This window comes from Penicillium bovifimosum (assembly GCF_028826915.1).
Source record: "Penicillium bovifimosum strain IBT 22155 chromosome Unknown utg000002l_segment0_segment0, whole genome shotgun sequence".
In the NCBI taxonomy this organism is placed as follows: Eukaryota; Fungi; Ascomycota; class Eurotiomycetes; order Eurotiales; family Aspergillaceae; genus Penicillium; species Penicillium bovifimosum.
Window position 1 is genome coordinate 485,307 of NW_026622711.1, and position 26,337 is coordinate 511,643.

General features: G+C 50.6%; 11 protein-coding genes across 11 annotated transcripts; 8 read left to right on the forward strand and 3 right to left on the reverse strand.

Moving 5' to 3' along the window:
* Positions 1-1,659: 1,659 nt before the first annotated feature.
* Positions 1,660-2,691, forward strand: N7515_001386 (60S ribosomal protein uL16; the record flags this gene model as incomplete). The annotated part of the gene is made up of 3 exons (XM_056662130.1): positions 1,660-1,769; positions 1,995-2,170; positions 2,238-2,691. The coding sequence occupies exons 1-3, from the start codon at positions 1,725-1,727 to the stop codon at positions 2,689-2,691; spliced, it is 675 nt and encodes a 224-aa protein (XP_056524243.1). The 5' UTR covers positions 1,660-1,724.
* Positions 2,692-3,457: 766 nt separating this feature from the next.
* N7515_001387 (uncharacterized protein) lies at positions 3,458-3,917 on the reverse strand (the record flags this gene model as incomplete). Its single annotated transcript, XM_056662131.1, has 3 exons — positions 3,458-3,510; positions 3,618-3,756; positions 3,804-3,917. 3 exons carry the CDS (start codon positions 3,915-3,917, stop codon positions 3,458-3,460), a joined length of 306 nt encoding a protein of 101 aa, XP_056524244.1.
* Positions 3,918-4,940: 1,023 nt separating this feature from the next.
* Positions 4,941-8,403, forward strand: N7515_001388 (putative DUF814 domain protein; the record flags this gene model as incomplete). The annotated part of the gene is made up of 4 exons (XM_056662132.1): positions 4,941-4,973; positions 5,021-5,089; positions 5,150-6,726; positions 6,777-8,403. The coding sequence occupies 4 exons, from the start codon at positions 4,941-4,943 to the stop codon at positions 8,401-8,403; spliced, it is 3,306 nt and encodes a 1,101-aa protein (XP_056524245.1).
* Positions 8,404-9,020: 617 nt separating this feature from the next.
* On the forward strand, positions 9,021-10,313 carry N7515_001389 (L-threonylcarbamoyladenylate synthase; the record flags this gene model as incomplete). The annotated part of the gene is made up of 1 exon (XM_056662133.1): positions 9,021-10,313. The coding sequence occupies one exon, from the start codon at positions 9,021-9,023 to the stop codon at positions 10,311-10,313; it is 1,293 nt and encodes a 430-aa protein (XP_056524246.1).
* A 374-nt stretch (positions 10,314-10,687) lies between these two features.
* aah1 (adenosine deaminase) lies at positions 10,688-11,749 on the forward strand (the record flags this gene model as incomplete). The annotated part of the gene is made up of 1 exon (XM_056662134.1): positions 10,688-11,749. One exon carries the CDS (start codon positions 10,688-10,690, stop codon positions 11,747-11,749), a length of 1,062 nt encoding a protein of 353 aa, XP_056524247.1.
* A 772-nt stretch (positions 11,750-12,521) lies between these two features.
* On the forward strand, positions 12,522-14,144 carry N7515_001391 (complex I 24 kDa subunit family protein; the record flags this gene model as incomplete). Its single annotated transcript, XM_056662135.1, has 4 exons — positions 12,522-12,859; positions 13,084-13,294; positions 13,397-13,687; positions 13,743-14,144. 4 exons carry the CDS (start codon positions 12,522-12,524, stop codon positions 14,142-14,144), a joined length of 1,242 nt encoding a protein of 413 aa, XP_056524248.1.
* A 631-nt stretch (positions 14,145-14,775) lies between these two features.
* Positions 14,776-17,501, reverse strand: N7515_001392 (putative SNF2 family helicase; the record flags this gene model as incomplete). The annotated part of the gene is made up of 3 exons (XM_056662136.1): positions 14,776-15,067; positions 15,126-16,080; positions 16,196-17,501. The coding sequence occupies 3 exons, from the start codon at positions 17,499-17,501 to the stop codon at positions 14,776-14,778; spliced, it is 2,553 nt and encodes an 850-aa protein (XP_056524249.1).
* Positions 17,502-17,526: 25 nt separating this feature from the next.
* N7515_001393 (uncharacterized protein) lies at positions 17,527-19,528 on the forward strand (the record flags this gene model as incomplete). Its single annotated transcript, XM_056662137.1, has 3 exons — positions 17,527-17,791; positions 17,925-18,101; positions 18,162-19,528. Coding segments are annotated over 3 exons (1,809 nt in total), but the record flags the coding sequence as incomplete, so codon positions are not given.
* Positions 19,529-22,053: 2,525 nt separating this feature from the next.
* Positions 22,054-22,578, forward strand: N7515_001394 (uncharacterized protein; the record flags this gene model as incomplete). The annotated part of the gene is made up of 1 exon (XM_056662138.1): positions 22,054-22,578. The coding sequence occupies one exon, from the start codon at positions 22,054-22,056 to the stop codon at positions 22,576-22,578; it is 525 nt and encodes a 174-aa protein (XP_056524251.1).
* Positions 22,579-23,174: 596 nt separating this feature from the next.
* N7515_001395 (C-5 cytosine methyltransferase) lies at positions 23,175-25,642 on the reverse strand (the record flags this gene model as incomplete). The annotated part of the gene is made up of 4 exons (XM_056662139.1): positions 23,175-24,072; positions 24,134-24,883; positions 24,941-25,079; positions 25,330-25,642. The coding sequence occupies 4 exons, from the start codon at positions 25,640-25,642 to the stop codon at positions 23,175-23,177; spliced, it is 2,100 nt and encodes a 699-aa protein (XP_056524252.1).
* A 401-nt stretch (positions 25,643-26,043) lies between these two features.
* Positions 26,044-26,289, forward strand: N7515_001396 (uncharacterized protein; the record flags this gene model as incomplete). Its single annotated transcript, XM_056662140.1, has 1 exon — positions 26,044-26,289. One exon carries the CDS (start codon positions 26,044-26,046, stop codon positions 26,287-26,289), a length of 246 nt encoding a protein of 81 aa, XP_056524253.1.
* Positions 26,290-26,337: the final 48 nt, after the last annotated feature.

Genomic DNA, 26,337 nt, shown 5'->3' on the forward strand with positions numbered 1-26,337 from the left:
GGAGGATCATCGGAAACAGTTACCGGATGAGACTTGGAATGAGAGGAGAATGAGAAGAAACGATTGCAGACCTTAAATCAAAGTTGTGTTGTGAGGAATGCGGATCCCTTACTGTATCTAAAAATACGCAGTAACGGCTTTGGGGGCTGGAAGCAATACGAGTAGTAATTTGCTGGAAGAGCAGCAAATGAAGAAAAGATACGAGGTAACTGGCTTAGTCTGGCTATATTTGGAGATTCCCTCTTGTGACTTTATTGTTAGAAACTTGTAGCAAGGTTTTGGTAATGAAACACATTCGTGGATGGCATCAGCCCATGAAAAGTCCGATACAAGCGCATTTGGGCCGTTACAAAATTGACTGCCTCAGGCTAGATACAAGGCGATCCGGAATAACGTATTTCCCTCTCCACAGTATCCATAACTACGCAGTACTTAAGTAGGGACAGGGTCTTCAACCATTCTTGATTGCATCCGCTTCATTGATCCAGGCAGGAGCGCATTCAGAGATATTTGATTACATTTGAAGCACAATCTCGGGGGACAATTTTGATAAATGTGTTCAATGTGTCGAGAATTTCGATACTCTGAGCAGTGACATGACACCTCTACCCGCTAAGCATTGATGGCTCTATAACTAGGTGTCCAAAGTGATCTCCAGGTTCACTGGTTATGAGAAATAGGAAGGTGATCTATATAGCACAGCCAAGTTTGTCATAAACACTCATAGTCATCGCCTCTAAATGTCCAACCTTTAGCCCTCTCTGAACTTTGACTGGTGCAATGCTTGCTAAGAACTTGTACATCGACTCTCTGGCAACAACGTGAGTCGCCTTTTGAGACCACCTTTGTTGCCAGTCGCCGGGGCAAATGTGCAACCTCGATCCCTAACATGGTTCATACACTTCAAAGGTTGTGCCTTGAATGGGCATTCGCCTCCGCCACCAGCCATTGCTTGCCGCAGCCTGGGCTACTGGCACCATTCGGGTGGACTGTGGTTGGAGGACCAGGATGGCAATAATGAGTCGAAATAAGCAGAAGACTCGACAACTAGCCGCATGTTGAATGTTCACTTTTCTCGTGGATTGAACCAAAACCCAGCATGGCCGCTGAACTCAGTATAAGCAGTACATCGTACAAGCCCTGAAAGTATTCCGCTCTTGATTCAGCTACCCAGGTTGGAGATGGAGCTGCTTATCTTCCAACGGCAGTCCGATACGGAAGGAAATGAATGACGTGACCCCTGCATATTTCAGGGGCTCTTGACTCATTGTCGTCAAAAGATGCTTATAAATCTTGCCACAGTAGTCCCAAAGTGGACAGGCCACGGCGAAATTGAAGGCATTGTTTTCTGATTGGTAGAAACCCATAGTTAAACGTCTCAAAAACATAACTCCAAGTGACTCACATCTGAATGTACTCCGTTCGCAGTAAGATCGGAGGAGAATACGATAACTAACAAAGTTCCAAGTTGGAATCTCCGCTGACAAATAGGGAGCGGGGAATATCTTTGACCTATCAGGTGATGAGCCTTAAGCTTGGTTCAGGCCTGAGCGCCCAGGCATATGTAGGGTTAAACCCTTTTGCCACAGTGCTGATTGGAAATCAGAACCCGTGACCAGCGGAAACCGACCCTCTTTTCTCTTTCTCTCTTCGAACCCTCGACACCAACGACAACCCATACCCAGTTCGCAGGAAGTGCCATCAACACACCTCCAGCACTCAAAATGGCCCGTCGTCCCGCGAGATGTTACCGCTACTGCAAGAACAAGGTGCGTGCCGATTTCGCGTGGTTTTGAAGATTTGTGCGGATGGATATCTTGGTTGTGGGGAGTGTGCCAGGAGGTTTCGCCAACGACCACCTCGCCATGACTGGAGTTCTATTCTTGCTGCTGGATAATGGCGATTTGCGTTGCCTTGGGCTCGTGGAATTTTGGAGGATCTTTTTTGGTCTTGAAAGATGAGCGATTTTCGCTGACATCAGTCTTTACGTGCAGCCTTACCCCAAGTCCCGGTTCAACCGTGGTGTTCCCGACCCTAAGATTCGTATCTTCGATCTTGGTCGTAAGAAGGCCAACGTGGATGACTTCCCTACTTGCATCCACTTGGTCTCCAACGAGTACGAGCAGCTGTCCTCCGAGGCTCTTGAGGCCGCCCGTATTTGCGCCAACAAGTACGTTTCCGATTCACTTTCAACATTTTTCTCACACCCATGGACGCAATCTTATAACTTTTCACAGGTACCTTGTGAAGATCGCCGGTAAGGAAGGTTTCCACCTGCGCGTCCGTGTGCACCCCTTCCACGTCGTCCGTATCAACAAGATGTTGTCTTGCGCTGGTGCCGATCGTCTGCAGACCGGTATGCGTGGTGCCTTCGGTAAGCCCCAGGGTCTCGTCGCCCGTGTGAACATTGGCCAGATCATTCTGTCCGTCCGCACCCGTGACGCCCACCGTGCTACCGCTCTCGAGGCCCTCCGCCGCTCTATGTACAAGTTCCCCGGTCGCCAAAAGATCATTGTCTCCAAGAACTGGGGTTTCACTCCCGTCCGCCGCGAGGACTACGTCCAGCTCCGCCAGGAGGGCAAGCTCCGCCAGGATGGTGCCTACGTTCAGTTCCTCCGTGGTCACGGTCTCATTGAGGAGAACATGAAGCGCTTCCCCACTGCCTATGAGAACGTCGAGAACGTCGCTTAAATGGGTTATGGGTTGATGGGTCGATCAGAATATGAAGTCCAGAACAAAAACGCTTGAATGTTCACTTATTGTCTTTACCTTTTCCCATTCTCGATATCAATCTCGTGCAATCGCAATGATGGAGTTCTTCCAGGGGTCTCATTCGCTCGCCAAATTGCACTTGATCGTAGGACTCCCGCTACCTCGGCAGATGCATAGCCCCGTAGACTACATAACACTTGTACTCCGTACTATACGATAGCCAAGGTTCTAGCTTTTCTGATACAGTGAGATGCAAGCAATTGTGGACTTGAAAGCTAGGTAGAGATCTGCCAGACTAGCAGGAGTCTAGACCCCAACCATCCATCTGATAGCGGGTTTGTTCAATGATGGCAGCTGAAGCATAGGTGGAATAGGTATCGGTCACGGCATTCCCCAGTTCAGTGCAACACCTCGGCAGGCGATCCCCTCGACTTATCTACAACCAAGTGCCCTAGGTTAGAACCTACTGCATCGCTTTCTGGATCGAGGATTGAATAGATTTCACGTTCAACAAGCAAGCGCATCATAACTAGCTACAGAGTACACCCGCTTAATACCTACATGGATAAGACCAGGGCCAACCTACCGATATTTATTCCAGTTCGGGCATCTTCCAAGGACAAACAAATGATATTCAGCGATTAAATAATTCAACCCGCTACCTAACTAGGTATTTCCACTTCCATGGATCCATTCAAACCCGGAAAACAATCGTGTGCACGTCAATATATACCTATCGCCTCGTCTATATCTCTGGGGCAGTCCCACCACAACGTTCAACATGCAATCTTCCAGCAACTATGGTTTGGAAAAGATTAGCCCAAGACTCTCACAGCCTGATAAGCTGTCGGAAGACCACAAGGAAAGAAGAATGCACAGAATAGGAAGCCAGACGGGAGATATACCTTTCGCATCATCCGGTGTGCAAGAAATCTTCAAACAGGCAGTGAGCGTGTCCTTGAACGCTGGGCTTGCGCAAGTGCATTTGGCATCAACAGAGGAGATACAGCCAGCGACTGCAGCGGCTTCAGAAAGACATCGGAGCTGTGCAAAACAAGAAGGATGGTTAGTGTTCTTCAGTTCATCCATACGTCGAGATAAGGGCAGCACACAAGGCAAGGACTGGCATCTTCAGATGCGTCGGAGACGTCAGCGACAGCCCAAGACAAGAAAGCGGCCAGCGGGAAGAAGATAGTGAGCTTCATCTTTAGAATTGATCTGAGTAAAATGTGGACAATAGGTAAGGAGATGATCCAAGATTTGCAATCTGAGTGTGGCTGGAGGAGAAGATCAACTCAGGACGCCCTTGCTCCATTTATCAAAGAGTCAGTATGTTTACAGGATACTGATAAAGGCTGAACATTCTTCGCTATATCGGTATCTCAATGTAAACAAGCCGGGTGTCTGGGTGATGTGCGGAATGGGATCTCGCTGGAATGTGAGCCCTACCAAATTGCCGGAGATCTTGCCAGGCCTGGATAGTCGATTGGTCGCCATACTTGTATACGGTACTACCTCGGCGTACTACTGTAGGTCGGCATTCGAACTAAACTGGTTGATGTAAACAACACAGCGCTATTCTCGACAATCCAAGCCCGAGATGATGGTTGGAAGATCAACATGATCACTGGGATTGAAGAGATACATCCGATCATCGATCAATAAGAGTACTCAGGACCTTACACAGTAGAGCATCACTAGCATTGCCGTACATAACCTCTATACCAGGACAAGCTGATCTGCTTTCCCGGGGCTTTCATTCGTTTCCGAGTTGGACATGTTATACACCAGGCTTAACCTCTGAAGAGTCCCCCCTGATGAGAGATGCGGGAGCTTTCATGCATGCTGGCACCACACCTGAGAATTGCAAAAGTTTCAGTCTGTCTGTCCAGTGGGAAGACACACTGCGTGGAGATAGTGCGAGAAGGAAGTGTCATGTCAGGCTGTCAGCCTTGCACAGGAAGGCAACCACATCAAAGAGATGTCACCGCGAGCATATAGAGAAGACATCCTATCTCATTATGAGGCCGAGGTTTGACCGATCTCAACCGCTAATTGCATACGATGTCGGTGGATGTAGATAGGGGAATATTCGGAGGCAGCATGGGATTAATCCAAAATGGCCGCTATTCTAAATTGGGACTCCGAGAGCTGCCCGCCCTCTCTATGCCCCGCATACGTCACCTTCGAAAATTCCTCCCAAGGCTTTTCTCTTCTTTAAAACAACCATGAAGCAGCGATTCTCATCTTTGGACGTTAAGGTATGTTCAATGCCACTGCAAATCAGTCATCATACTAACAGCCCCAGGTTATCACGCAGGAATTGGCGTCAGAGTGCGTCAACCTCCGGGTATCCAATATCTACGACCTGTCCTCGGTGCGCCTCCTTTCTCCGTTGATATTGAAGAGAGCCGAACTGACATACCTTCCTTACTAGCGTATCTTCCTTTTCAAACTAGCCAAGCCAGACCACCGTCGCCAACTCATCGTTGACTCCGGGTTCCGCACTCATGTCACGCAATATTCACGCACTGCAGCAACCACCCCTTCGCCCTTCGTGACCCGTCTCCGAAAATACCTGAAATCCCGTCGGATTACAGGCATCTCCCAGATTGGAACCGATCGCATCATTGATTTTTCTTTCAGCGATGGCGCATATCACATCTTTCTCGAGTTCTTTGCCGGTGGTAACATCATCTTGACGGACCGCGAGTATAACATTCTTGCTTTCTTCCGTCAAGTTCCCGCCGGTGTAGGTCAGGAAGAGATTAAGGCTGGTCTCAAGTATACCGTGTCTAACAAGCAGAACTATGATGGGGTTCCGGACATCACATCGGACCGAGTTCTGCAGACATTGGAAAAGGCACAGGCACTTTTTGCCCAAGAGGGGAATGCGCCCAAAAAGTCCAAGAAAAAGGACACTAACGTTTTGCGGAAGGCTTTGTCGCAAGGATTTCCCGAATACCCTCCCTTGTTGTTGGACCATGTCTTTGCGTTGAAGGAATTCGACACAGCAACACCATTGGATCAAGTGCTGGGAAGCCAAGATCTCATGCGCACGGTGAAGGAGGTCCTGGAAGAAGCGCATCGAATTTCCAATGCCTTTGATTCTGGCGCCAGCCATCCGGGCTACATTGTTGCGAAAGAAGACACGCGACCTATCCCTGAAGGAGAGACGTCAGCAAAGGCCCCGGCTTTGCTTTACGAAGATTTCCACCCATTCAAGCCTCGACAATTTGAGGATAAACCAGGCATCAAAATTCTGGAATTCGAGCGCTTCAATGCCACAGTCGACGAGTACTTCTCTTCTCTAGAATCGCAACGACTTGAGTCACGATTGACAGAGCGTGAGGAGGCGGCCAAAAAGAAGCTTGAATCCGTCAGGTCTGAGCACAAGAAGCAGATTGATGCGCTCAAGAATGCGCAAGAACTACACATTCGCAAAGCGGAAGCTATCCACGATAATCTATACAGAGTGCAGGAGGCAATGGATGCCGTCAACGGGCTAGTGGCCCAAGGAATGGACTGGGGAGAGATAGCACGCCTAATAGAGTTGGAACAGGATCGCGGCAACCCAGTGGCGCAAATCATCAAGTTGCCCCTCAAACTGTACGAGAACACTGTCACGCTACTTCTTGGAGAGGTAGGTGACGACGAGGAAGAAGAGGAATTTTCTAGCAGTGATGAATCAGGATCGGACGCGGAAAATGAAGCACAGGAAGAGAGAGACCGTGCGGAACGAGAGTCCAAGGTCTTGACTATTGACATTGACCTTGGTTTGAGCCCATGGGCGAATGCATCACAGTACTTTGACCAGAAGAAGATAGCATCGGAGAAGGCGCAGAGGACAGCGCAGTCTTCTACGAAGGCACTGAAGAGCCACGAGAAGAAGGTGACCACAGATCTCAAGCGAGGACTGAAGAAAGAGAAGCAAGTCTTGCGCCAGGCTCGGGTGCCGTTCTGGTTCGAAAAATTCATCTTCTTCATCTCTTCAGAAGGCTATCTTGTCATAGGGTATGTGACCGCATCCAACTTGGTTCTGCAACATATGCTGATTTCGATAGTGCACGAGATGCTATGCAAAGCGAGTTGCTCTACCGGCGCTATCTGGCCAAGGGTGATATTTTTGTTCACGCTGACTTGGAAGGTGCAACGCCCATCGTGGTGAAGAACCGCGCTGGTAGCGCGGATGCACCGATTCCCCCAAGCACACTATCCCAAGCTGGTAATCTTTGCGTCGCGACTTCAACTGCCTGGGATTCTAAGGCTGTTATGTCCGCTTGGTGGGCGCATGCCTACCAGGTATCGAAAATTGCTGAGAACGGTAGCGGAATCATGCCCACAGGCGTGTTCCAAATCAAGGGAGAAAAGAACTTTTTGGCCCCATCGCAGCTGGTGCTTGGATTTGGCATTATGTTCCAAATCAGCCAGGAGAGTGCTCGCAAGCACAGGCAGTTATTCGACACTGACTTGCCGCAAGCTGCTATCACGTCCGCCGGTCAGAATGACGACTCCGGGCCGAAGGATACCTCACCTGTGGCGCAAGATACTCCAGGGCAGACGGAGGCTATTGAGGAGGTTCCCGAGCAGGCCGCCGAGAACACTGCCGAAGTCACCGCTGGAGATGCAGAGAAGGAGGAAGATGATGCGGTATCAGAAGAAGAGGGGGATGAAGATCGCAAATCTACCATTAGAAATCCTCTTCAACGAGGCGACTCTGAGCTTACACCCTCTCAGGCACCTCAAGAACCAGATTCTGAGCCTGAGACTGAGCCAGAGGAAGAAACAGCAGACGATCACCTAGAGGGAGAGGAAGATGCACCAGCAGCCGATCAAAATACAGCGTCCGACCAACAGGAAGAGCCAAAATTGTCCGCTCGAGAGCGACGCACGTTGCGGCAGGGCAAACCTCTTGATCGTCCAGGCGAGGGAGAGCCAGCTCAACCACGTATTCCTCCCACTCGGGGCAAGCGGGCCAAGGATAAGCGCGCAGCTGCCAAGTATGCTCATCAAGATGAGGAAGAACGCGAGCTTGCTCTTCGGTTAGTGGGTGCCAACAAAGGAAAAGCCGCAAAGGCTGCCAAGGCCGCTGAAGCCAAGGAACAGCGCGAGCGCGAGGCTGAGGCGCAAAGGCAACGACGTCGGGCCCAGCATGAGCGTGCTGCTGAAGCTGAGCGCAAGCGTCAGGCTCAATTCACAGAGAATGGCGCGGATGATTACAACGAGGAGACTGCTGCAGCGGAAGCTGCGGATCTTACTTGGATTCCAGCCTTGGTTGGTACACCAACTACGGAGGACGAGATCATTGCTGCCATTCCAGTCTGTGCCCCATGGGCTGCACTTGGTCGCTATAAATACAAAGTCAAGCTGCAGCCAGGCACCGTGAAGAAAGGCAAGGCCGTCAAGGAGATCGTTGGTCGGTGGGTGGCCGAGACCACCACTGGAAAAGTCAAGAAGGAACATGCCGAAGATATTGGGATCCCCCGTGCCGATGCGGAGCGTCTTCGCGAGCGGGAAGGTGACCTCATAAAGGGCTGGAAGGATACAGAGATCATCAACACCATGGTTGTGGGCAAGGTGCGCATCATGACCGCGGGTGTTGGAGGCGGAGGCGGTGATAAGGGCAAGGGTAAAGGAGGAAAGAGTGGTGGTGGAGGTGGCAGGGGAGGCGGTAAGAGCAAGAAGAAGTGATCGTTTCTTGTATACCATACATGTAGAAAGTACATAGATTAGAGCTTCGAATTCAGTTTGTGAGGGTTATCGCAACTATTGCCCGTGGCGCCAAGCCGATGTATGCGGCGGCATGCCACCCCTAGGCCATGATGGCCATCGATATTGATCGACCACGGGCACAGCCCGCTTAGACTGCATACTAGGCTGCTTGTATTCGGACCTAAATTACTAACATGTCGTCTCTTCTGTGACTCTACTGCCAATATTATCCTGGTGAGGGTAGGGCTGAAGCTGCCTGATATGCTGAGTCATCCGACGTCATGGCCCCGTGCTCCGAGTCGATTTTCTCGCGATTTTGCATAGAGCGCTGTTATCGCTTCTGACGGCATTGTGCATGATGATAGTCGATTGAATATTTTAGAATCACCTCCGATTCGACGCTTAGGCAACAAGAAGTTTTTTTTCGCGTGATTGAAACTGAGTCCTCTCGGGCATCATTGGCCCCTCCTCTCACCGCGTGTGCGCCTGAACGGTGCGTCATTGCCCATTGGGTTCTTCTTAAAGACAGCAAGCTGCTTCTCACACGCGTTTTTGCCGGCCACTGTCAGCGCAGTTGTGCCAGATTTCTGACCACAATGTCTACGCAAACGCGCATCCTTTCTGTCCAACGGCTCAGCCAGGGGCCCGGCGATTTGTCTCTAGCAGAATGGTGGGCGAAAGAGCGTAGCCAACAGACGCCCGAGTCCAAGGCCATCGAAGAAGCCGCCGAACTCCTTCGTTCAAGTGACCTGCCTGTCGCCTTTCCTACTGAGACCGTGTACGGGTTGGGTGCGGATGCCACACGCAGTTCTTCTGTCCAGGGAATCTACCGCGCAAAACAGCGGCCCTCGGACAACCCGCTAATTGTTCACATCGACTCACTCGATATGCTCGAGCGTCTGCTAAACCCCACCCTCCGAAGCAGCCCTACTGGAACCAAGACACCATCAATCAGCATTCCCCCGATCTATAAACCTTTGATCGACAAATTCTGGCCCGGTGCGCTTACAATAATTCTACCTAACTCGTCCGGCTCCCCATTGGCGCCAGAGGTTACATCCAAACTGACTACATTCGGCGTCCGCATGCCCTCCTCCCCACTGGCACGTCTTCTCATCCATGCAACAGACCGTCCGCTCGCCGCGCCATCTGCAAACGCATCCACCAAGCCATCCCCCACAACCGCGCAGCATGTATACCACGATCTCCAAGGCCGAATCGATCTAATTCTCGATGGCGGCGCATCTGGCGTCGGCGTCGAGAGCACCGTGGTCGACGGACTCTGCGACCCACCCGCCATTCTACGCCCTGGTGGCATCGGCATTGACGAAATCCGAAAATGCGAAGGATGGGAGACCGTGGCAGTCGGGTACAAAGACGGCTCATTAGACGTGAAGGAGGTCCCTCGCGCACCGGGCATGAAATATCGCCACTACTCTCCGAAGGCACGGGTAGTTCTCTTCGAGCCGTCATCCAGCCAAGCCGGAGTGGTGAAGCACGTGAAAGCCGATTTGAAGGATACAGCGATCGGCGCCCACAATATTGGTATTATCCGCACGCGGAACTGGAAACTGGGCTTGGAGCTTGCGTCAGAAGATCAAATTGCCAAGACCTCGAGCCCTGTGCCTTCGCCCGTGGAAAACGTGATCAGCTTCCCGGTCCCCGTACCTGATACGGGTAGTAATGGCCGTGCAAAGATGGCGTACGACTATCATCTCGGCTCCGACGCAGTTTCCATCGCGCATGGTCTTTTTGCTGCCCTCCGCGGTCTGGATGAGCTTGATGTTGATGTGATCTATGTGGAAGGTGTGCCGGATAGCGAGGGTGACCTGGCTGCGGCTGTCATGAACAGGTTACGAAAGGCTGCTGGTGCTGAATTGCGGGTTTAAATGGGTTGCGATTACACATATTCCCTTTCTTTTTTGTCCAGGTGTATCTCAGGTTCTAGATAAAAGTCGGAAGGTGTCAATATTAGACTCAAACATATCCAAACCATAGCCTCCGATGGTCCATATAGAAAGTGTATAGAGATGAATTGGGCATTTGGGTTCGTCCGACTTGATATCGGAGATCTCCGGCATGGCAAAGCTTATCTTGACCTGACGCTGAGAGGAAAAATGGCCCATGTAGATCAGAGCGATGGCTCAGGTGAGACACCGGTGGGGGAGAAAGGCAACTCGTCCGGTGTTTTTATCCCGTGCCGCGTACCAGGGAACCTTATACCTCGCAGTGCTCGCACCCAACATTATCTGCAACTGCAAAAATGTGCCAATCTCCTCTACACGAATTCCTAGAGGGTCTACCCAAATGCGAGCATCATGTCCACCTAGAAGGTACTCTGGAGCCAGAGCTCATCTTCGAGCTCGCAGCCCGTAATGGTATCACGCTGCCGACCGACCCAGTCTATAACTCAATCGAGACACTCAAGAAGCGCTACGAGCACTTCACCAACCTCGACGACTTTCTCCACTTCTACTTCGAAGGCATGGCCGTGCTCCGCAATGAACAAGACTTTGCCGACCTAGCCTGGTCCTATTTCCAAAAGGCGCACGCAGACGGCGTGCACCACGCCGAAGTCTTCTTCGACCCGCAAGTCCACGAAAGCCGCGGCGTACCCTATGCCACGATCGTTACGGGCTTTTCCAAGGGCTGCAAGCGCGGAGAGGCCGAGCTCGGCCTAAGCACACGACTGATTCTGTGTTTCGTGCGCCATCTTCCCGTCTCGTCGGCGCAGGAAGTCTACGACAAGTTCTTGGCCCACGAGCACTTCGAATCTGGCATTGTCCATGGACTTGGCTGGTCTTCTTCAGAAGTGGGACCACCAAAGGACATGTTCCGAGAGATCTATGCGTCGGCTGCTAAGAAGAATATCCCGCTTACGGCACATGCCGGCGAGGAAGGTGATCCGAGTTACATCAGCACGGCGCTTGAGCTTGATGCGCAGCGCATCGATCATGGAATCAGGCTAGTTGAAGACGAAGAATTGATGCGGCGTGTTGCGCGTGAGGGGATTCTGCTTACTGTGTGTCCGTTGTCGAATGTACGGCTGCGCTGTGTCAGCTCTGTGAAGGAGGTGCCTATTCGGCGGTTCTTGGAGGCTGGTGTGAAATTCTCCATCAACAGTGATGATCCTGCTTACTTTGGTGGTTATATTCTTGATAATTACTGCGCTGTGCAGGAAGCTTTTGACTTGAATGTGTTGGAGTGGAGGATCATTGCGGAGAATAGTGTCCAAGAGAGCTGGGTCGAGGATTCACGTAAGGCCGAGATGCTGGCGTCTATCGAGGCACATGTGAAGGAGTATATGCATACCGTTGCTGCATGAGTTTGGATCCTTGGTGTATTGACCCTGATTTGGGCTGTTGCTGTGGTTGTGGTGGACCGTGGACGAGCGTGCATCTGATAGACTGATACCGACCCTTTGTTTCAACACTTTGATATTATCATATACTCCTTTAACTGGAGTACATATCAGGAGTACCTGGAAGACAGGCACATTGTCATATTAATGCGTCGCATCCCCAGCGAACCCCTCAGCGAAGCTTGGCCAGTACTGCCCGTGAATTCTGGCGGGACTATTTTTATCTTTGCAGGGATCTCATCTCAGCAGTGAAACCTAGAGCGACGAAATTCCTGGAGAATGCTGCGAATGCAAGTGAGGCCGCCCGTTAGAAGTTTACTGTGTATTAGAACTTAGGTGTGTGACCTTGCTTCAAATGGATGGGATTTCGTATTCGCATACACATTGTGTCTCTCTCCTGTATGTATTATTGTCTGTCTGTCTACTAACTCGTAGTAGATTTGCTGGGAATTGCAATTTCAATGTAATTTTCGGTAATTTTTGGTTTATGTAGATCCATGTCCAGACAACTCCTCATTTGGCTCCGTATTTAACACTGCTACCCGAATCGATGTCTCGACTGACACGTAGTGCCTTGACCCTCACATCTACTTGCCAGCCCCGACTACGGTCCCAAACAGCCTACGCACTGCGTTTAGCATCGAGCTTCGCCTTAACCCCAGAGCCCGTCCATCAGACAAGATCACTCCAATACGCACAGACATACGATCATAACGCCATATACCCAAAGCACAAGATGTCTACTTCCGTCCCAGACCGCTACAAGCTCATCTTCTTCGTCCCATCTACCAACGCGGAGGCCTGCAAGGAAGCCATCTTTGCCACGGGCGCAGGATCCTTCCCCGGTGAAAAGTACACCAAATGCTGTTTCCAGACTGCTGGCACTGGCCAATTCCTGCCAAACGAGGGTGCAGACCCGGCGGTCGGGGCTGTTGGTACTTTGGAACGGTGCGAGGAGGTCAAGGTTGAGGTCATGTGCCTTGGGCGTGATGTGATGCTGAATTCAGTCAATGCTTTGGTTGCAGCGCATCCGTATGAGGAGGTCGCCTATGAGGTTTATAAGATGGAGAATGTGTAATCGGTTGAAGATGTGGTGGGATTCGGCATTAAGCGGATACGGCCCAGTAAGGCCGGCCTTGATCTGCGTATGTCAGTGAGAGAGATTCAATAACGTCTTGAATAATTGATTCAAAATAATAATTCATTTTGTACTGTGTAAGAGCGTTGTGAGGTTCGACTTTGTGCATAGCTGGGGAATTGGTAAGGCGGTAGTAATCCCTGGACGCTGATTTGGCCAGGGCCCGCCCGAGTAAAACGCCTCGTCAACTCGACTTCTCCTCCAACCTCCAACCTCAACTACTTCCAATTGACGCCCACTCATCGCCCGCGATGGCCTCCAAACTCTTCTTCGTCCCGCGGGTTGGCCGCCAGCTGGCACAGCAGCTTCACAAATCTCAATACAGGGCATTCTCCGCCGCTTCGCAGCGGTTCAGCGAGTCCCTTTCGGTGGTGCGTACATCGTCTCGACCCCTCTAGTGCTTCGGCCACCAATTCGTGTCTTAGGATGGAAGAAGAAAAGGAATACATATTGACCGGGATTGTCTCCAATAGCACCGCAACAAGCCCAACAACAACCCGAGCCTTCCCTTCAAGTTTTCCGAACAGAACCTCAAGCTCGCCGATGAGATTCTCAAGCGTTACCCTCCCCAGTACAAGAAGGCTGCCGTCATGCCCTTGCTTGATCTCGGCCAGCGCCAGCACGGCTTCACCAGCATTAGCGTAATGAACGAGGTCGCTCGCATGCTCGAGATGCCCCCGATGCGCGTCTACGAGGTTGCGACCTTCTACACCATGTACAACCGTGAGCCGGTTGGCAAGTACTTTGTGCAGCTCTGCACTACGGTAAGCGCTATACCCCCGCATTGACTCTTGCGATTCCTAATCCTTGACTCTCTAGACCCCCTGCCAGCTCGGCGGCTGCGGCAGTACCGCCATCGTCAAGGCCATCACCGAACACCTCGGAATCACCCCCGGCCACACCACCGAGGACGGCCTCTTCACATTCATCGAGGTCGAGTGCCTAGGCGCCTGCGTCAACGCCCCCATGGTTCAGATCAACGACGACTACTACGAGGACCTGACCCCAGAGTCCATCAAGACTCTCCTGACAGCCCTGAAGGAGTCCGCTACCGCTACCGGTGCCGGCGCCGGCACCAAGGTTCCTGCCCCTGGCCCGTTAAGCGGGCGCGACACCTGCGAGAACAGCGCCGGTCTGACCAACTTGACCGACGTGCCTGAGTGGAATCCGGAGGTCATGATGCGCAAGGACAACGCATTGGACGCGGAACCCAAGCAATAGAAAAGCCAAGAGAACAAAATATTTTAAAAAGCTTTTCCATTGCCGTGTGCCAATTCCGGATGGGGAGGAAGTTATAATGGTTGTGTTTTTCGAATGGAGCAGAAGCCGCCTTGGGAGATTTACGGTCTGGGGAATTGATAGAGGCCGTACCCTTTGGCCTGATGGAATGATAACCACCCTTGAGGCGTCTCTTGTTTTTTTGTCTATGTACAGTACGTTTGTTCCGAGTTATTATTAGTGTGAGCGGAGCCCGGATGCAGGTCTGGCTTTGTCGCTTCGAGATAACGGCAGGACCAATCGCATTTTTTTTCACTGTGTTTTTTTCTACCCTTTGTGTGCAGTTTGATCTGCATCTCGTAAAGATATCTACAAAGGTGGCGGAGTCGAATGGGATGCAGCCCACTTAACAGCGAGTAGAGTACGTAGAGTACTAGGACTTGGCGGCTCATAACTACACCCTCAGAAGTCAAGTGGTATCAACAGGAGTCTTACCTCAGGAAGAGCAAGATGGAGGGCTATGTAACATAGTACATTAAATTCATTAGTCAACAGTTCAACAAATCCTACATAAGTGCTCGGTCAGAGTCACACACGAAACAACCACTGCCACCAGCTCGGAGTCGGAGACCATTTAACGGCCAGGCATCTCCTTGCCTTCGTACCTCATCTCTCCCGGTTGGACCTCGCTCTCCGGGACCACTTTTAGCACCCCGTCACGCGCAACGAGCCTGCCTCCGTGGGCGCTCTGGTAGACGTTTACGTCGTACGTGTATTTGACCAGCAGATGGTACACGTAGACGGGTTTAGTCTGATAAACCCGGCGCGCACGACCAATCGCCTGGGTCATCCCGGAATCGTATTCGTTCCGGATAGAGGCAATGAAGGGCGACAAGAAGACGACGTGGTTTGCGCAGTGGAGGTTCCTGAATCAGTTAGCAATCACGTGTCGACCAACTTCCAATGACAAGAGAAATTACTTACAGCTCAGCAGCCATTGGGCTGCCAAGTTCGACAAGCAAAGCCTTGGGGCGCGGAGGGACTTCAGATGATCCCCTCTTTGGCTTGGGCCCCTCGGTGAAGTCAGTGACCCCTTTCAGGCCGGCGGTCTTGGTGACCTTGCGATGCTCAATCCCAGCAGTCCGAAGGACATCGGACGTGACGGACACCAGGATGGGTGCTTGAATGAAAACAATGACAAGCTCATCCTCTGGGACTTGCTCGATAATATGGACGAGCCTGTCGAGCTTGGAGCTAGTGATCATACCCTCTTTCATCAGATTGCGACAGCTGATAACCTTTGTAGCTGCAAGCTTCACCTTGCAGCCCTCAACGGGGCAGCGCTCGGTCGTCTTACTCTTCGCAGTCTGAAGGCAATTCCAACAGATCGCGTGGCCACACACTTCCAAAAAGTGGAGGTTGGCGTTCCATGCCCGCGTTGAGCACGGCGCATATTCACATTGAGGGGTTTGACCCCTGGATACCCCAAGCAAATGTTCATTGTACCGACGTTGACCCAACAATTTGGCCGCTTGCTTCAACTGAGCAAGAATTTCAGTTCCTAGACTCTGACGAACCTTTGACACTGCAGCGGCGGGTGCATCATCGATTCCTGCACTGTTTGTAGGTCTGACACGTCTTGCCCTGACCGAGCTCAAGGCTTTCTGAAACCGTCCGTCGACCTTTGCTTTGGTTTCTTCAACAATATTCCTGTCGTCGTACGAATCAAAACTCGACCTCAAACGTCTGATGAAGTCTTCGCCGAGGCCCACCTCAATTTCGTCTTTCACCCTGGCAATCAGAGAGTCTCGGCAACCTGCCGGCGAAACGTCTTCCGGGGTGGTTTCTGTGGCTTTGCCTCTGAGTGTGGTTTTCTTTGAAGCTGTCGCTGTAAGGCTCCCTGTTGGTCCTTCCGGTCCCCAATGCCAAAATGCCACAGCTTCACTAATTAGCGAGTCTATTCTGGACTCGAACCGAAGCGTTTGCGTGTGGACATTTTTTTATCACTTCCTGTGTGGGGATCCAGCTTTTTGTCCCAACCTGGGTGATCACACTACACATGAGGAGAGACTCCGTGGGAGGCAGTTTCATTGACAAGATACTGTTGACCGGCCCGGAGACACTCTTTGTCCCGTTCTCCAATGCGGCGAATAGCAGGTTGTAGTTTCGCCGCTCGGTTTCGGACGGATCAATCATGACAAGTGTCTGATGGCACTCAATGCCCTTGGTCTCTGCGGTGTTCTGGCGTGCGTAGCGCTCCAGGAATTTTTGGGCAAGATCCCTGCGATTCTCATGCCATGCGTGGCTGTGAAGGGCCTGGTAAGACCGGAACGCTTCGGCTGTGGTGTACTTCTCCCGCATTTCTTTCAGCCTGGGGTTCTTCGCTCCAATCCCACAATCGCCATCGTCGTCAATACCAAGGTTGAGACCGAGGTAAAGCGCAATACTCTTGATGTCAGCAAATTCATCAAGAGCAGGCGTCCCAGAAAGCACCCATTTTGAACGGGCTTCTAATGAGAGCAGGGCGTCTTCTTTCCCTTCCCTCGCATATGCGAACTCGTCAATGACCAGACGATTAAACCTGAAGGCGTGCAAAAATGCGGCCTTGACAGTCCGCCAGTCTTGATTGCGGCTTTTCAGGATATTGAAGTATGTGCGGTCATCCCTAACGGCCGTCCGCTTGGTACGGCTTTTCTCTTCCAGACTGGATGAGGTGGTCTTTCGCCGTTTCTCAGCTGGACCTTCCTTCGCACACCCTCGCCTTTTTGTCTGACCTGAAGCACTTGGTCCCGGGTTTGGATCGGAATCATCTGGATCGTCAGAGTCGTCGCAATCGTCAAATCCTGGACCAGGCCCTGTATCCGAATTTTCAGTTGCTCCCGATTTATGATTAGCTGGGCGTCGGGAAGGTACGTAAGTGGACTCGGCCTGTGTCTCTTGCAGTCGGCGACGGCGGGCCTCCAATTGTTGAAGCATTGCCCCAGGGCCGGACGTTCTCAATGTGGCGACAGACTCCCGCAGGGAAGCACGAGCGTCATTGAACCAGCCTTCGAAGCTTCGAGCTGTTGCTCCGTTCCGTTTTCCGGGAGCCTGCGGTGTACCGGTAAATCTTTGCAGTCGGGTATAATAACCATCGCCGCCCAGGACACTCCATGACAAAATCACGATATCGGCATCTTGGACAGCCTTGATCGTGACGTTGTTGATGTTTGTCGATATCGCCAAGACATTGTACCTACTACCAAGCAATCTATTGCATTCCGAAACCCACTGCGTGAACACGTCCTTGGGAACAATGATCAAAGTGGCCTTTGTGGGTATCAGCCCGTGGTCTTCAACGGGGCGACTGTAATCTTTCATCCATTGAGCATCGATAAGTGCAAGGACTATGGCGGTTTTCCCATATGCGCCGTACCTTCAAAGTCATTTCCATGCACCTAGTGAAGTCGAGACGTTATTAGCCCCCAACGAGTTTGCGGAAAAAGTGACTATTGACAGCTCGAATGAGTTTGAAATGGATTTGTTGAGTGCCTCCTTGGGAAGAGATACAAACGCTACTAAATCAAATATACACACGGCGAGTCGAGAATTGCCGGATGATGTTTCCAGCAGTGATTTAGGGCAAGGTTTATCCGATCAGCGTCACAATGGTACGTGGTGGCCATCATTTTGACTCCCCTTGATTTCTTCAATTCACTCTGTTGAACTCATTGTGCCCTATCTCTCTTTCCTTACCGATAAAGTGGTTGACAATTGAGGGCTTACTTGACACTTTGAGACCAGACTTCCAAGGTAATGAGCATCATGAGAGCAACGTGACATCTTCTTCCCAAGATATTATCCAGGGGGGAGGTCTTGAGCAATCCACACCTTTATACTCTACATCGGTCCGTGATGGCCTCTGCATCCCGGTGGCGGAGGAAGAATTTCTAAGCCGAACGGAAGCATATGAAAATGCAGGTCAGTGCTCTCTCAGTCAGCTAGGTTGCCCAGTCCTCTGGCTCACGTGGTAGAATGCAGACGAAGCCACGATGGAGGGAGACATTTTGCCACATTCGAACCCGACAATAGATATAGCAGACGGCAATAAAATGGTCAATGGCCAAGTTCTTGACCCTGCGGGCCAGGAAAAGCAATCCACTCCAACGGATTTTTTGCCTGGAGATGCTGGAATTGAAGCAGACGAATTAGGATCGAAACCGGCAGCTTGCGTCATCGGGAAAAGCATGCCAGCCGAGAAGTACAACAGACAGCCTGTTTCCGAAAGCCATGTGGTTATTGGCCAGGAGAAAGACAGGGCTGCAGCTCATGACAACGAAGGCGAGCTACAGCGTCGTGATGCGGAGAGCCTGTCAGCATCTCCAAAATTTCGTCAAAATGGAACATTGGCGCGTTCAACCCCACCCACATTCCAAGACAGTGAGAAGCAGTCGCCATACAGCCCGACAGAGGAAGTTACAGGATTTTGTCCAGTGTTGGATCAGGCTCCAGTGTTGGACCAGCCTTCGGTCGTCATCCCCAACTGGCGTTTCCAAAAGCGAGGAACGAATGACTCTGTCTCAATAACACGAATGGCCTCTTCGAACAGGAAGCGGGACCGGGATGAGTATATACCTGATGACAGCAGCGACGACCCTGATGGCCCCGACGATGCGGACTACGTGGGCGAAAGTGGTGAAGACGCACATGGAAACAGCGTTCCTTTCCATCGACTGAAAAGAGCAAGGCGACCTGCCGTGCAACTTAAGCCTAGACCTCCCCGGCAGAACACTAAACGTCTCTCGGTCGACGAGGCAGTTCAATCCAAAGTGGCCGCAGATCAGACTTCCCCAACAAGCTTGCACGATATCGAAACGATTCCTATCCGAGGTTACCTTACGCGACAGATACTTTTGTCAAGGGTCGTCTATTCAGTTACCTTTGAAGAGCAGGCAGAGCATTCCTGCTCTCAGAGATCAGGCAGAGCTACTTCACATCATGAAAACAAAATTGGCAGCCAGCATTCCAAGCAACCCCATCAGAAAGGGTCCCGCGCTGGGAAAACGACCGGGCCAACCCGATCCCTGTCTAAGGACGACCAGCTTTTGATTGAATTGAAGGAAGAGCGGAGCCTGCCATGGAAGCGAATCGCAGAGTATTTTCCTGGAAGGTCGGTAGGCTCCCTCCAGGTGCGCTATTCCACACGCCTCAAGGGCCACAAGGCTGGAGATTCTGGGCATTCTGGGCGGAGTTCCAACGTGAGGAGCGAATCTTCATATAGAGGCGCACCTTGCGAGGCAGTTCAAGTCGCGGGTGGCAAGAGCAAAGGCACTGAAGAAGGTGTGTTAAGACCGCGATACGGTCCACCTCGGCGCAGGCAAACGGTGGACCGCTATTCCCCGGTTTGAGTTGGCAGTAATTATTAGACTTTGTCGAATATCAGTCAAACGGATCGCCAAAAACAAGACCGTCCCGCTGGGTCCAGCGCCCGTAGTGCATTGGGCAACAGTTGAACCTTACCAGGTTTCACTGTTTTGAAGAGCGGCAATGGTCTCTCTGCAGAGTCGCTAAGCCGCTCTGGCACTGAAACACAGTTTTAATCTCACTTTTTGCTATTGGCGACACTGTTTTCGACTGTAATGTGAGTCTTGTAAACGGCGGACCTGTGATATACTAGATCTTGGTTAGTTTTGCGTCTTTTCCAAGTTAGTTTAGCGCCACAGTACGCCGTCACGTAACCTACCTTGAGTGCCGTCCGACCTAAAACACCCGTCTTCCCTGCTCTTCCTCCCTTTCTCTCATTATTCCATCTTTCTGCCTCTCTATCTTGCACTCATCGCCTCGACGATGCTTCTTTGCCTGTGGATTTCCTTTTTCTCGATAGTGCTTCACTAGTAGCCACGGAGGGCAAATGTTCCAGATTAAAATAACCAGCCAAGCTCTTCATGAATAGAGTATCACGGTGCGTCTCCCGTCCTGTCTGCTATGCCAGACCACCATCGCGCTCTTCTCTCTCTTCAGTAGTCAAAGAAGAAGAATCAGAATTATAAAGTATAAAGGTCTAGTGTTTATAGGATAGAGTCTATCAACTATGAGGAATATATCTTCTAGATAGTAGTACTACAGGATATATAGAGATGATTTTTAGAGGGCTATTAGGCTCTCTGCTTAAGTAGGGGAGGCCCATTTAGTAGGAAGGGTCTATAGATCGCTGACGTGTTGGTATCAAATCGATACCGCCATTATGGCGATTCTCTAGGAGGCTATCTGGCTAAGATATATATCTTATCTGGACTCTGTGACATCTATGTCTAGGTAGATTCGGGCAATAAATAGAATAGCAATACATAAGAGTAGATTACTAAACTAATCGCGCAAGTCCACATAACTTACGAGGGTACATGCTATTGGGCCTTCTCACTGCGTATGTCTTGATAAAAAGAGCATAATAGTAGTCCTGAAGTCTAATATAGTAGATAGGACAATAAATAGAAACGACATGAATAGCAGCAGTGTATAGTATAGAGTGTATCCTAAAATGAAAACGTACTACCTAGGTATAAAATTCTGTTTTTCTTGGCTTAGATGGATGATTGATTCTTCTACTACATACACAGTAGGCCAAACATTCGAATAAGAGGCTATAGGTACTCCGTATGGGGTTAGCTAATCTACGTGCTCGTAGCCAATGAGATCACTCCATCATTCTGTTCGCAGTCCTCCCACTACACTATTTAACTGCGAAGTGGAAAAAATTGATGATGAAAGGTTTTTGACGGTATCTGGTGGTGACGGTATTTAGTGGTGATAGTATCTGGTGGTGTACGTACTCGGTAAAACGGGAAGCGGTGTGGGTACGGCAGGTTATAGGTGCCACTCCCTAAATATGAATTCTGCCACATTTGACATTCCGCCCTTTTGCATTTTGCCGTTTTTTGCTGTATGCTCATATGTAATTTAACACATTCGTCCAACGTAATGTTCCAATATTGAGGCTGTATCCATGAGTGTTATCGTAGCATTATTGTAGGATTCATAAAGATACAGTGTTCTAGGGTTCTTGAATATCGAGAACTAAAAAAAAACCAAATATACAACCTTGGAATTTGCGATCGAAGATACTCAGCCTTGGAGATCCATGGATCCATGGATGTTGGGCCAGATTAGTAAGAATCTATACTCTCCAAGGTTCCAGGATTGCTCCAAAGATTCCCGCTATATGTATAAGACTTGGCTTATTATTTTGTATTTTGTGATTTGTGTCCTTTAAGAATTTAGAAATTTTATTATTTATTTATCTAACCAAATATTGTATCTTGATCCGTTCATTGCACATGTGCGTGTTGCAAATTGCAAGTTTATCCGCCCGTACGGGATAAGCTAAAATATTTATCTTACAGCTAGGTGTATTATAGAGGTAATGTGAAGGGTCTTAATTATGGGAGAGGTTTTGTAATTTACAAAAATGAAGAAGCGGTGAGAAAAGCGGTAAATGGCGAATGTAGTAAATTGGATATTTAGGGAGTGGCACCTATAACCTGCCGTAGGTGTGGGGGTCACCGAAAGGGCACGGATACTCGTCGAATTGCCACCAAGCTTGGTCTAAGTGCTATAATTCGCTCACTGAGCACATGCCACAGCTCTAGAGGTCTACATAATTACTATCGTCCGTCAGTGGTCCCCTCATTTACGCACGGGTGAAACAGGGTACTGCCTACTCATATTCGAACCCCACTCGCTCATACAAATTATCCACTATTCCCACCTCATATGATTTCTGTGCCTCTTTGTTTAACTCTGATCGATCCCCTTTGGCGCTGTTGCTTTATCGCTATCATTTTCAAGTTGTTTTCTTGGTTTCCTAGCATCTCAGAGCTTCCACCAAGACTATTACAATCAGTACGACTTAGGACTCAAAGTTAGAACATTTATCATGTCGCAACAAGAAGTCCCGGCCCAACACTCCAAAGCGATATACTCCGAATCCGCTCAAACCTATAGTGACGACGGAGCTCGTCATGAGTCGGACGACGAGCCCATGGTTTACAGGATTTCAAAGGACTACGCCACTATGGCGCGTCGGGAGCGTGACAGCCTCCTTGCAGAGGGTGCTGATCCTGACTCGGTCATCCTACAAAGCGAATTACACAATTATGTCCCTCGAAGAGAAAACGACTCTGTCGACGAATATACGAAGCGCTACGCCGATACTATGATGGAAATGACTCGTCGCGGCGTTCGGATTCTGAACGACAAGCTTACTGGCGATCACATGCCATCCATATTCGGAACCGCGTCTGGGAAAGTTCTTGACTTAGGCCCCGAATCCGGCTCGACAAAGGGGGAGTATCGAGAATTTACGCAGTGGCTCTGGGGAGTTCAGGGAGCAGAACAGATTGAGGTGCCGGAGAAGTGGTTGAAGTTTGAGAAGCCAGCCGAAGGGAAAGATGAACAGTAATAGCTGAGATAGGCTAGGGTCATGTATTCTAGATTTACGGTACTTCGAATTATTTTCCTATCCTCTGCTTCTCATCGACCTGAATACGCATTCGTGAATATAATCCAACACATCACTGCTAGTACATACGGGGATTATCTCAATTGTAGATATTACGCCGGACAATATCTCACTTGAGCAGTTCTTGCAGTTGAAATCGCAGTAGATATTCAAGTGTAATTAGATACATATGACGGAGACCGCTGCAATTTTATAGCCTTCAATGTTGAATACGACATGAATGGAGCAAGCACCCCTCCTAAACAGTAGTAGTTACAAGTATGCCACAACTAATGTGTGACTCCCCATATTCGAATAAATAATACTGGTAAGGCTCATTGTTGAATTGGCCTACTCAGCTTTCAGATGTTCCTCCGCTAGGACCTTCACCCCTGTCATGACCTCACGCATAGTAAGATCTCGAGCCACCCTTGGTCCGACTATTCTTCGACTAGCGCCTCAGCAGCCACGGGATGATCCCGAGCATTCTCATACCAAGTTGCACCGAACGATTTAAGGTTCTCGCGGTGGACATTAAGCTTAAAAAGGTCAGAAAGTCAAAGAGCGGAAATCCGTATATAAGGGGAATCTCGGCCGTACAAAAGCCACTGGATAGAGTCCGGACCGATTTCGAGAAACAAGCTGGCGTGATCGCCGTCGTACACAACTCGCCATTTTCTTCCGCGCTTGATCTCAAAAAAGCGGAATTGGTCGTGCACGGCAGACCTGGTGCACTGAAGGAAGTCACCCCAGAATTGGGCGAGGATTTCGCCTGAGTAAAGGGGTCTAAATGTCTCGAAAGTCGAATCAGATAGGCCGGAAATCCTGATCTTCATCGGCACCACACTTTTCACATCTTCAATGAATTCTGAAGGCTTCACTCTGGAAAGAGGGGAAACATGCCGATATGAATGCGTTGGGTTGCCATAGCACGATCTGCAGGCGGTATGCCCGCATAGCGTGCAGAGGAAGATCGAATCTTGAACCCCAGTCTGCCTCTCGCAGTAACAGCAAATCACACTGCACGCTGCCTTGGCTTTCAGAGCAGACTGGTCGACCGGGGGAACGTCGGCGACTTGGAGGGTGCGTCTCACAAAGCCGTAAACCTCGTTTGGAACAAGACGTGGTGTCTGCGTGTCGCCAGGTGGGATTGAACCCGCTTCGTCGTTTTGGAGAATTTGAGGCACGGCTATCAAACCAGCAAGCATGACTGCACACACCACGGTACTTTTCATTGCATTACCTGCCATGTCCATTAACTCGGCGTTTGTTTCTCTCGTCAGCAGCATCCGATCGAGTGGCAGGCCTTGCAGTGACAGAGCCTCCATGCCCGATACGGGGCCGCCCCTGGTGGTTGAGAAGGGTATTCCCTTCGGTGTTATGCAATGCGCGACTCCAACACCTGCAATTCCCTCGTTGCTTCGGTCGACGCCCTGAGACAGGTCGATCCAACGGCTGTCAAGTGAAGTGTTAGTCAACAATCTGTGAAGTGAAGTGAGGGTAGAGTAAAACTTACTCCTTGTGGTTCATATCATATCCTTGAAGCATGCGCTTCAGGAAATTGATGTCGACCGTTTCCCACACTCGCTCTGGCTGCGTCTGCCAGAAACGATGCCAGTAGAAATCTGGCACCTGCAGGTCATTGACTCCAGGCAGGGACCGAGTGATGGGTCTCCCGGTGCCCAAAGCAAGCTGTTTCCGCTGCTGGTCGTGCCGAATTTTGTACTGTTCCCAACTGACGTCGCTCCGGGAATCGAGGCAGGCTTTCCTCTCGATGAGCTCGAGTCGGCGGTCTTCATCGTCGAGCATGAAGTGTCCGACAGGCGCACTTGCTGGGCGTTTGAACTTCTCGATAAGGTCGCTAACGCGTTCAGTGAGTTTCATTCCCCGCGGGTCCAGAGGGGTAATCAGGTGGACTGCTTCCAAGCGGTGCTTGTCGATGATGACCATATACGTCCGCTCGCGTGTCTGTGGGATGTAGTATTGCTTGGTGTTCAGGTTTGTTTGCACACATATGTAGCCGAACTCCTCCCACATGTCCTTCATCTGACCCCATGGCGCGCTTCGGCCATTCTCCTGGATGATCATCCGGGGTCGATATTTAGCTGCGTACTGCAGCAGGCCGCCAAAGGTGGCCGTTGATTCTCCACCTTGCTGGAGGGTCTTCTGCAGGCTATTCAGCGATGAACTGTCGACACAGGCGGTGCCAGCAATCAAAATGTCCAGGCCACCTGGAATTGCTTTGAAGGACCCATAGGCAGTCCGCCTGGACTGGAGGTTAGTTACATGGTCAATTCAAAGGTAGATGAGGATGGAGACTTACGCCTGATCTCCGCCGAGCTCGGTAATATCCCTGAACAGGAGCGGTGGGCGGCAGTTTCGCTCAATGTATGATTGCTTGAATGGGACAATCTCGCAGCTGAAGGCGTGCGAGATCCTGAATTGTTGGTTCGATACCAGACCTATACCGAGAAGAGATTAGTCATTGGTTCATGATTATCTTTGAGATGTCTGATGTCAACTGAATCAAATCGACCCCAAGCGTTGACGGGGACGCGGGTAGAGGAGTTAGGGCAAATTGACATCGGACCCACAACACCCGCAACGCCGATGGATACATGAACCTTGGAGCAACACCCAAGCAATCGACCAAAGCAAAGGAAGCAAGCAAACAAAGAACAAAAAAGATATGTCTAATGTCACTGCACTTACCGGTCTGAATCAACTCCAGGGCCAGAAGAGGAGCTTCCGTTCCTGAACACACTGTCGCCACTCGAAGTGGTCGACCACCAAGCCGAGTGAGGACATGCTCGAATCCCAGCTGCTGGGCCTTCGATGCCATGTCAGCGAAGATATCTGGCAGGCTGTGCAGAGGCGGGAGGTTGGTCGCTAGATAATGACTCGATTTGAGTGCACGTCCTCGTCGCAGCTCGGGAATCGCATCTGCTCCAGCGGGAGGCTCTAGATCATCACTCGCCGGACTAGACGGCAACAGCTGCAGGGTAGGTTCGTTGTTTGCCGCCATTGTTGCGTCAAGGAAGGGCTAAAGATTGGAGTGAAGTCGAGTTGATGAAACGGAGGAACGACAACACAGGATGGGGGTTGAGTCGGACTTGATGAAACAGAGGAACGACAACACAGAAGATGAATGTTACCAGTCTTCGGGGGAAGACGAGACAAGGTATTGAAGCAAAGGGATGTACTGCAGGAAATGGATGAAAGTGTGTACGGGAGGAGAAGAAGAAAGAAAATAATTGGACTGGAGAAGATCCTCTATTTATGTCGAATGATACGCCATGGGATTTGACAAATATGGCGGCAGCCCTCGATCATGTCCATGCCTCGTCTGGAAAGAGAGGATTCTGGCCATAACCTCCCAGCCGCGCCGAGCAGAGCACACGCCGAATTGGGCAAAAGCTCTTGACCATGTCCATACACCTCACCAGGAAAGAGAAGGCTCCAGTCATGAGGTCCCAGCCGCCGCGATTCAGGACACGCCGAATTGGGCGAGAACCCTCTGAGGATGTAGTTCGGAGCAAGCGCCGGCGAGGTGCTCCCAGCCGCCGCGATTTAGGCAACGCCAAATTGGGCGGGAGCCCTCTGAGGATGTACTACGGAGCAAGCGCCGGCGAGGTGATCCCAGCCGCGCTGAATAGTGTCATTCTGAATTAGGCAGCGCTTTTCCGAACCACTACTGGCACTGCTACATATGCCACTCAT